The sequence below is a fragment of the Cebus imitator genome, unplaced genomic scaffold, assembly GCF_001604975.1.
Source record: "Cebus imitator isolate Cc_AM_T3 unplaced genomic scaffold, Cebus_imitator-1.0 Scaffold529, whole genome shotgun sequence".
Classification (NCBI taxonomy): domain Eukaryota; kingdom Metazoa; phylum Chordata; class Mammalia; order Primates; family Cebidae; genus Cebus; species Cebus imitator.
Window position 1 is genome coordinate 504,356 of NW_016107844.1, and position 10,209 is coordinate 514,564.

The window sequence follows — 10,209 nt, forward strand, 5'->3', positions numbered from 1 at the left end:
GGATGTGGTGGTGTGCGCCTGTAATCCCAGCTACTCAGGAGGCTGAGGCAAGAGAATCGCTTGAAACTGGGAAGTGGAGGTTGCGGTGAGCCGAGATTGGTCCAATGCACTCCAGCCTGGGTGACAGAGCAAGACTCTGTGTCAAAACAACAAAAGATATTATGCTAAGTGAAAGAAGCCAGTCACAAAGAGCACATAGTGTGATTCCATTCACATGGAATGTCCAGAACAGGCAAATCTACACATAAAGATTGATTATTGGTTGCAGAGGCTGGCGGAAAAGGGGAACAAGGAGTAACTGTTAATAAGTAAGTTTTCTTTTGGGGGTTATTAAATCCTTTTTAAGGTTACTGAAATGTGTTTATGGCATGTGATACTCAATAAAGCTGCTATCAAGAGTGTTGGCTCAGAGGTTTAAGAAAAGCTTCAAAACTTACTTGATGGAAAAAAGTTTTATCAACAATATTTTCAATCTGCTTTGCTTTTTTATTTCTGCCTGGCTGCATTTTGATTTCATCACCATTCATTTTGCTCTCTAGGAGTCGCTGGTGTTGATGCTGAAAAGTTATGGGATCTCTTCCAGGAGGAGGATGGCAGTACAGCAGCTTACCCTGCAAAGACAACGTGAATGAGAACAGTGCATCCTCAGTGCCAGCCGTGGCCTCAGAGGAGACGTCGCCACCCAGTCACACCTGATGGAGCTTTCTGCCTTCTGGTTAAGTTAGCTGAGTTGAGCTTTGGTTTACTGCAGCTGAAGAGTCCTTTCTCTATAATGGTCAAAGTGCTCGAGAGACCTAGCTCTTCCCATGCCACCCAGACTAGGATGAAATCTCTTCTTTTCCCTTGGTTCATTCCCACTCAAGTATTCTTCAGTATACTGACATGATTATACTTGCAGTGAATATTTTCCAAAACAAAACTCAAGACACACCTGAACAGTTATGAGTAATGGTAACGTTGGGTGGACTATTAGCGTCAGGGGCGCTCCGAGACTCCTGTATGCGGGGTTGCAGGTGCTCACGAGGCGCAAGTCTGCCTCTTTCCATCATAAATGCTCTGAAGGCTGTGACTATTTTTACCTCATCTTTACAGCCTCCATAGTAAGTGGTAAATGAATACATGATTTATCCATAGCAAGAGTATTAACTACTTTCTTCCTGAACTGAAGGCAAGCCCATATGGTTGCCACTATGCTCCAAGAGCTCCACTGATGTGGTCTTGAGAAGGCTGAGGATTTGAGAACCACCAAATCCTCAGCTGGGCGCGGTGGTTCACGCCTGTAATCCTAGCACTTTGGGAGGCCAAGGCAGGTGGATCACAAGGTCAGGAGTTCAGAGCAGCCTGGCCAACATGATGAAACTCCGTCTCTACTAAAAATACAAAAATTGGCCAGGTGTGGTGCTACGCATCTGTAATCCCAGCTACTCAGGAGGCTGAGGCAGGAGAATCGCTTGAACCCAGGAGGTGGAGGTTGCTGTGAGCTGAGATCACAGCACTGCACTCCAGTCTAGGTGACAGAGCGAGACTCTGTCTCAAAAAGAAAACGAAGCCTAACCCCCACAACTGGTTATTAACAGGGTCCTATAATGCTTACTTGAGGAAAGAATTAAACTCAATACATAACAATTATTGGGGGCTCATTATGTGCCAGACATTGAGCTTACTGCCCACCCCCACACACAATAATCTCATGAGATAGACCCAGTTCATCTCCATTTTACCATGGGGAAAACCCCAAATAGCATGTTCTCATTTGAATAGGAGAAATAATAGTCTCACAGACTTGTTATGTATTTTTACTGAGAAGACACACGTAAAACAGAACTATTTCTAGCAGGGTTAGCTTTGAAGAATTGTTAGCTGTTAATATTATCATTACTAGAGAAATACAGAGCTAGGCACATAAACAGCTGTACTACAAAGACTGTGACAATGATTGCAGTCATAACAAGCAAAGGGCTGTAGGAGACGGAAAAGCCGGATGCATAAATTGGTGATTTTCACTCATAATAGGCGTTCAGAGACCTCCATCTTTTAATACATATAACGTTAACTGCCCTAGATCAAGAACACAGCTCCAGTTTCAATGAAAAAATATTTCCTTTATAATCGAACAGGTTGCCATTATCTAAACACAGAATGTGGAAAAAGACTTAGGTATTCGAGAGCATAAGAGGCAGGGTTCGCTTACACTGACATAGTCCTTCAGGATATAGCGCGCAGATCGAGGCTGGTCTGGCTGTCCATGCGCTGTCATGAATCCTCGCATATCTGTGAAAAGAATTTTGCAAAATCTCAGATGACAGAGTATCACAACAAAGACAACTGAGGTGATGTAGCTTCTATTAATAACTATGCATTCTTACTCCTGTCTTTTAAAAAATTAGGTATTGCCGGGCATGGTGGCTCACACCTGTAATCCCAGCACTTTGGGAGGCCAAGGCTGAGGTCAGGATTTCAAGACCAGCCTGACCTGACCAATATGGTGAAACCCCATCTCTTTATTAAAAAAATAATAAATAATCATTGTAGAATATATTTTGTTTAGCATTAAAAACACTAGGTAATCCAGGAGAATAAACTAGATACTTCTGATATCCTAACAATCACCTAGCACCATGCTATGAAAGGCAAATTCAGTTTCCTTTCTACTCCAGTTATTTCTTCTATCTTTTTATTTTTTGTTGAGATGGAGTTTCGCTCTGTCGCCCACGCTTGAGCGTAGTGGTGCAATCTCAGCTCACTGCAACCTCTGCCTCCTGAGTTCAGGTGATTCTGGTGCCTTAGTCTCCTGAGTAGCTGGGATTACAGGCACCACCACCACGCCTGGCTAATTTTTTAATTTTTAGTAGAGATGGGGTTTCATTATGTTGGTCAGGCTGGTCTTGAACTCCTGACTCAGGTGATCTGCCCACCTCAGCCTCCCAAAGTGCTGGGATTACAGGCATGAGCCACCGCACCTGGCCTCTTTATTTTAAACATTTATTCATGGAGGCTACTTGTAGGAGAATGCTACATTGTCAATACCATTTGCAAAACAAAAAGCAATAGATTAAGTTTTCTTATTTAATGATATACCTACATTTTTTTTCCCCAGTAAGATCCCTTTAATACTAACTCAATTAGAGGAGTAGCAAAACACAGTGGTTAAGAACATGGCCACAGGAGACAGGCTGGGTTCAAAACTCAGCTCCCTCACATACTAGCTGTCGACTGGCTTTTCCAGGTCAGAAGAAAGCAGTTAGAATCCTAATTCAAACAATATACAAAAATAAATTTAGGCAGATTAAACATCTAAATGTTAAAAAAAAAAAAGTAAATATTACAGGAAGATAGTTTTATCTTTTTGGGATGGGTAAGACCTTCCCAAGTTAACACCAAACCCAGTCAAATCAAAAAGGAAATATATAGTCTATTAAAATCGTCAACTTCTGTGGGGCCAAAGACACCATAAACTAACATTGGGAAAAACATGTAGCACATTTAACAAAGTACTTCTAGAAATCATTAAGACAGGAACCATGTATAGGAAAATGTGATTCCTAGAAGAAATATTAATGGCCATAAGACATTTGGAAAGATGTTCAACTTCACAACTATTTAAAGAAATACAAAGTAGAATGAATGACACTAATTTGGCAATATCTTTGAAAATTTTCAGCCAGAGATTTTATACTATATGCACTTGCAGATAGTGAACTTAGAAACTGTGAGTGTGGTCATTTGCTTTTACAAACTGGCTTTTTCCTTACTCGGCTTTTATAAGGCAGCATTAGATGAAAAATTTAAAAAGACTCATTCTTTTCAGTTTTATCTGGAAGTACAATCAAATTGAAAGTTTGGTGGAAGTCCACCTTTCTGCATTTTCCAGGCTAACATCCTGGAGAGAGATCTCACCCAGGGTATGCCACTGACCAGCCACCTCACCTTGGGTCAGCTCAGGCTCTGAGTTCAGATTACTCTTAAAAGTGGGGGCTAGGGTTGGGCGCGGTGGCTCACACCTGTAATCCCAACACTTTGGGGGCCTGAAGGGGGTGGATCATGAGGTCAGGAGTTCAAGACCAGCCTGACCAACATGATGAAACCCCATCTCTACTAAAAGTGCAAAAAAATTAGCTGGGAGTGGTGGCGGGTGCCTGTAATCTCACATACCCTGGAGGCTGAGGGAAGGGAATTGCTTGAACCAGGGAGGTGGAGGTTGCAATGAGTTGAGATCACACCACTGCACTCTAGCCTGGGTGACAGTGAGACTCCATTTCAAAAAAAAAAAAAAAAAAAGGTAGGGGCTAGGAGGTGAGGTGGTCTTCAGGGTCTTTTCTTGCTCTATGAATCTGTAATGACAATAGTCTTACCACAAGTGTTCAGTATTTCTTCTCTTTAGAGTCTCTATGTTCAAAGTTTGATTAAGTGTGATTCATATCAAACCACCTTTCATCTTTCTCTGCCAGTAAATACTCAAATAACCTGAACTCCTTCCCAGCAAGTAGCAATCCCTTTAAAGGCAAGCCACACATGCATGGAAATGTTCCTAACACTGTTATTTTTTTTCAGGTAGACACAGGTTCTCCAGGCCACCTTTAAAGTTTACATTTAAAGTAAGAAATCACAGGTTCTCATGTGGAATGGGGATAAATGTGAAGGTGGATGGCTGTGAGCTCATTTTAATGTCAAGTAAGGTTTCCGGGGCTGATGGAAGGAGCCCTTTGTGCCCCTCTCCTCACCAAGCTCCACTCCGTCCCGTCTCTGAGGGTTTTTCTGCTGGTGCTCCCTCATACCTCTCCTGTCTCGCTCTGGTACGTGTACTCACTTCCTTCCACACAGCCCTTTTCTTCTTGATGAGAACCCTGTGCCTGCACGTGGGTACCATCAAAGCAGCAAATGTCCTAGAAGCTGTTTGCACTTCAGGTTACTTTGCAGGCAAGGCCCGCAGAGACAAAAACACCCACCCTGGAAGACGGCTTGAAAATGCTAAAGAAATAGTGTACATTTCTATCTTTGCACAATAGTGTTTCTAGTACTATTACTATTCTCATTTCTATTAATTAGGTATGCTGTTATTTTTATTCATGTTTTCTAATGAATCGCAACTTACATCCATAAGCTGTTAACAGCTCTTCTGACGTTGGAGGCCGGTGGGGGTCTTCATCCTCTCCAGGCTTTATGATATTAATCCCATAGGTAACTTCTAAAACATGTCTTGGAATATTCTGGCAAACGTAAGCTTGTCAGGGAATCCATTCTCTTGAACTGCCTCCCTCCTCCCCATGGCATAAGAAATGCACCTCTAGGAACATGGTACTTCGTTACTTGTATGACAAACACTTTCTCCTCTCCAAAGCAAAAGTATAGTTACTGATTAATTTTAAAAGACTCAGTTTTTTTTTTTTTTTTTTTTTGAGATGGAGTTTCGCTCTTGTTACCCAGGCTGGAGTGCAGTGGCGTGATCTCGGCTCACCGCAACCTCCGCCTCCTGGGTTCAGGCAATTCTCCTGCCTCAGCCTCCTGAGTAGCTGGGATTACAGGCACGCGCCACCACGCCCAGCTAATTTTTGTATTTTTAGTAGAGACGGGGTTTCTCCATGTTGACCAGGATGGTTTCGATCTCTTGACCTCGTGATCCACCCGCCTCAGCCTCCCAAAGTGCTGGGATTACAGGCTTGAGCCACCGCGCCCGGCCGTTTTTTTCCTTTTAAACAAGGCCTTAGGTTCCAACAACTCTTCCATAGGAATTCTTTTAAAGTAATAATTTACAATATCTCTGAAGCAGACTTTAAAGATGACACATTTTTACCCTGAAAAGATCGCGCATTTGTGAGATGATTCTAATTTAGAGATAAAGCAAGTGGAGTCTCTGTCTCTAATGTCTACAATTATGCGGGGTTACTTTTCCTCCTTTGTCTAATCTACAGTTTGTCTGAAGTTTCCTTAAGCCACTAACAATATTCTGTGTTGTACTAGTTATTCACATACTTGCCTCATGTGCCCCAACAGACTGATGCTTCATAAAAGTCAGGAGCCATCTCCATTTATGCCCTGTCTTCCACAGTACCTAACCTGAGGCTGCCTGCAATAAATGATTCATGTCTAACTGTTAATTTGCAGAGAAACTTAAAAGGCCCAGCACAGTGGCTCATGCCTGTAATCCCAGCACGTTGGGAGGCCGAGGCAGGCGGATCATCTGAGATCAGGTATTTGAGACCAGCCTGGTCAACATGGCAAAACCTCGTCTCTACTTAAAAAAAAAAACAAAAATTAACTGGGCGTGGTGACGTGCACCTGTAATCCCAGCTACTCGGGAGGCTAAAGGAGAATTGATTAAACACAGGAGGCAGAGGTTGGAGTGAGCCAAGATTGAACCACGGTACTCCAGCCTGGGTGACAGAGTGAAATCCATCTCAAAAAAAAAAAAAAAAAAAAAAAAAAAAAAGGTATACACTTTTTCAAATAGATATATCTATAAATAAGCTGTGGCCTTAGTTATGAAGGGTCTGCAATTTTACCCTATTTAGAAGCCAACAGATAACTGTGCCAGTTTCATGAAGTCTCCTGTTTTCTGCTGGTATCCACAAAACAATGACAAACTTGTTAGCTTGTAAATAGAATAAAATCTCAGACCTTGCAAGTTTTTTTCTTTCATTTTTTTTTTTTCTTAAAGACAAGAGTCTCGCTGTCTCACCCAGGCTGGAGTACAGTGGCACTATCTCAGTTTACTGCAAACTCTGCCTCCCAGGTTCAAGAAATTCTTGTGCCTCAGCCTCCCGAGTAGCTGGGACTATAGGCGTGCACCACCACGCCCTGCTAATTTTTGTATTTTTAGTAGAGACAGGGTTTCGCTATGTTGGCCAGGCTGATCTCAAACTCCTGGCTCAAGTGACCTATGCGCCTCGGCCTGCCAAAGTGTTGGTGGTTATAGGCATGAAGCACTATGCCTGGCCCCTGCATAGCTCTTCACAAATCCATCTTTGAGTCCTTTTTGTTGCTGGGGACCGTCCTAGATGCTTTATGTAAGTTAATTCATTATGCTACTGAGAGGCAGCAGAGTTCCTAATTTACTACTTACTAGCTATAAGGGCTTAGATAAATTATTTAACTTCTCTGTGCCTCAGTTTCCTCAAGTTTGAAGAAATGGGAGTAACACCAGTGTCTGCCTTAAGGGTTGTTTTTTGAGGATTAAAAGATACTTGGTTAGGGTTTAGAAAAGCACATAGAAAGTATTCAATATATATTAGTTATACTGATTAAATATAACCAACCGTGATATAGATGATTTTCCCCACTCAGAGAAAAGCAAAGTACTTGGGAAGGTTAAGCAAGTTCAACTGGCTAAATCTGAAGGTCATTCAAATGGCTAAACGGCATTGTTAAATAGGTTTGCAACTTGGAGCTGAGTATCTGAAACCTGGATTCTTCCATTCCTACACTGCTGAAATCAGGAAATGAAGTTCTAATTCTGAAGTTCTCATGCTATCTCACAGTATGAACTCATGCAGATCACTAGTATTTTAAATTCTTCATCAAATCTGAATCCCTCAAATGCCCAAAACAAACCTGAAGCCCTAATACGCACATAATAACTACAGTGTTTCTGAAGCAGAAAGGATATTAATGATACAGGTGGAACGTGATCTCTCATCTGATCAATTGGGAGGATTCCGCTGCAAGTCATTTCTGCCTTCGTAGACACAAAAGATGGCATCACCAAGCCTGGGCAGTCACATAGGCAGAGGCCAGGCTCCACGTAGAGTGTCTGAAGGACAAGTAAGAGGCCTGAGCTGGGCATACAGCAGACGAAGAAAGAGCTGCATACAAGTGGCAAAGAACTACAGACATACCTGAAAGTGCTTCGTGTGACCAGGTGTGGCAGACACAGATACTTTCTTGTTGCCCATGATGGTGTTGATTGTTGAACTCTTACCAACATTAGGGTAGCCCACCTAGAAGAGACTCAGCAGTTACCAAACAGGAAAACAGTACATCTATCAAAGACTCAGAGGCATTACAGATAGTGGCAAGACTAGCATAAGCATCTGGTTACTTCGGAAAATTATTTGAAATCGATGCTCTCTGTGTTTGTTGAGACATCTTTTTTCGCCTGTGATGAGGGTATTTATTCAGATGTGACTCCAGTGACAAATGGTCAGGCTATGCACATTTTAATTGTGTAGGTTTTGCTGTTTCATCCCCTTGTTCCCCGCCTTCCCTCACTGCCTCATCCACAGGCAGCTGTTTCCGCCGCATCTCCCACACTGGTGAGGATGATCAGATGGACATTTTAATAACCACACACATTCTTTAAATTTTCAATCGCTTTTTCGTTAGAGTCAGCATTCTTGCCTGGCATGTGGCGGGTGATCAATAAATGTCTACAGAATTTCTAGAGTGAGAAATTCAGAAAATGAGGAAGGCTGCTCAGTTTTTCCATAAATGTGAGAAAGAAAGGTACTTGTAGAGAAGCTGAACTTTCTGATACAAATTTTTAGCAACAATATAGAGAAGGAAGCTCTAAAGCTCAAAGACATTATGCAACTTTCCCAGAGTTTATAACAAGTTAGTTCTACTGCTGAATTGGGAATTACACCTAGGTTTGTCTGACTCCACAGACAACTCTTTTAACTAGTGCAGTAAAATAAGATGCTAATCTACTTTAGTCATTTTAAGTGGGCATTTTGGGGCAGGGAGTTGGGGCAGGAGAGAAGGGGGCTCAAAAATAATTAGGATTAGCTGTACTTAGCATGCAACTGAAAAGCTAGGACACTTTAAACCTGCCACGATCTCCTTTCCCTCACTGTTATATTCTGGACAGGTCTTTATAATAAATACCTTCTCTAACATCTTACATCTCCTTAGCTAAGGATGGGGCCACCTAGAACCATGCTGTAGCCCCTTGGGGTTTGGGCACTTCCACAGCCACTTCTGGAACTAGGGTATATAAAGCTGGGGATGTGATCTACTTTCCCCTATCTGCCATGCTCTGCAGTGTTTATGCAACTCATGCATTTGTCATATTTTGTCTAGCCCCAAGATGTTGGGGTTCTCCCTAATAAGCATCTAGAACATTTATAGCATAAGCTGGCAAGGATCACAGGGTGTCAAAAGAACACTGGGCTGAAGTCTGAAGACAACAATAACATCTCTTTCATTCTGCTCTCTTGGTCCTTCAAAAGACAGGAAAAGCTTTACTGCAGGGAGACTGGAGGATGCATTTAATGTGAACAGGCATGTTACCAATACAACCCTTGAGGAAGCTGATTCCTTCGAGCTGGGGTCTGTCTGTCCCACTGCCTAATCTCATGATGCCAGTGGGCAACAAGAGGGCAATGTTCCCTATGATGCCAGAAGCCTGGTTTGTCTCTGGGGTCCTCATGTAGCTACTGAGGAATGGGGAATAAAGACGTTACGTGGTAACAATGTTCTGACATAATGTCATCTTACCAGTCCGACTGTAAGTTGCCCATCTTTCACTTTCTTCCCGGTGTGTAGCTCCTTAAAAAGCTCTAGTAACTCCTGCTTTGATACCAGATGGCTGAAGTTGTGTATCTGCCTCTTCTGCGGGGTGTTCCTGCCCGGAGCCTCAGAATCTGTCATACAGCTTTCCTTCCAGTCCTGGCCACGGTCCTCTTCATCAGGACTGTCTTCTTCTGAACACGTCTGCCAGTCATCTTCCTCTTCCTCCTGACAGTCCTCATACTCACTGTCATCTTCATCAGTAGTGGGATTTTCACTCAGTAAAGGAGAGTCTCTGGCTGGGAGATGTTCAGTCTCACTGTGTGAAATTTCAGCCTCGTCGAAGCTGGAGTTTTCAAACTCAGTTGTGTTGCTTTGTCTATCATCTCTGTTTACCTCTTCCTGATAAAATAGAAACACTCAGAAGTACATAACTGCAGTTTCCACTCTAGACGAGATACTTAATGAATTGGTTATGCAAGATGAACAGGGGACAGGCGGGCGCCATGCTCACGCTGTAACCCCAGCATTTTGGGAGGCCGAGGCAGGCAGATCATTTGAGGTCAGGAGTTTGAGACCAGCCTGACCAACATGGTGAAACGCTGTCTCTACTAAAAATACAAAAATTAGCTGGGCGTGGTGGTACATACCTGTAATCCCAGCTACTTAGGAGAATTGCTTGAACCTAGGAGGTGGAGGTTGCAGTGAGCCGAGATGGTGCCACTGCACTCTAGCCTGGGCAACAGAACAAGGCTCTGTCTCAAA

At 42.8% G+C, this 10,209-nt stretch overlaps 1 protein-coding gene across 1 annotated transcript in view; it reads right to left on the reverse strand.

Annotated features, from left to right (window-relative positions):
- Positions 1–10,209, reverse strand: part of LSG1 (large 60S subunit nuclear export GTPase 1) — a 32,638-nt gene that overhangs the window by 3,517 nt on the left and 18,912 nt on the right. Inside the window, exons 8-13 of the mRNA XM_017514623.2 lie at positions 9,433–9,846; positions 7,833–7,934; positions 7,604–7,747; positions 5,093–5,216; positions 2,192–2,271; positions 438–611 (exon numbers count right to left, since the gene is read on the reverse strand). Of these exons, the coding sequence (XP_017370112.1) occupies positions 438–611; positions 2,192–2,271; positions 5,093–5,216; positions 7,604–7,747; positions 7,833–7,934; positions 9,433–9,846 (1,038 nt within the window). The remainder of the gene's footprint in view (positions 1–437; positions 612–2,191; positions 2,272–5,092; positions 5,217–7,603; positions 7,748–7,832; positions 7,935–9,432; positions 9,847–10,209) is intronic.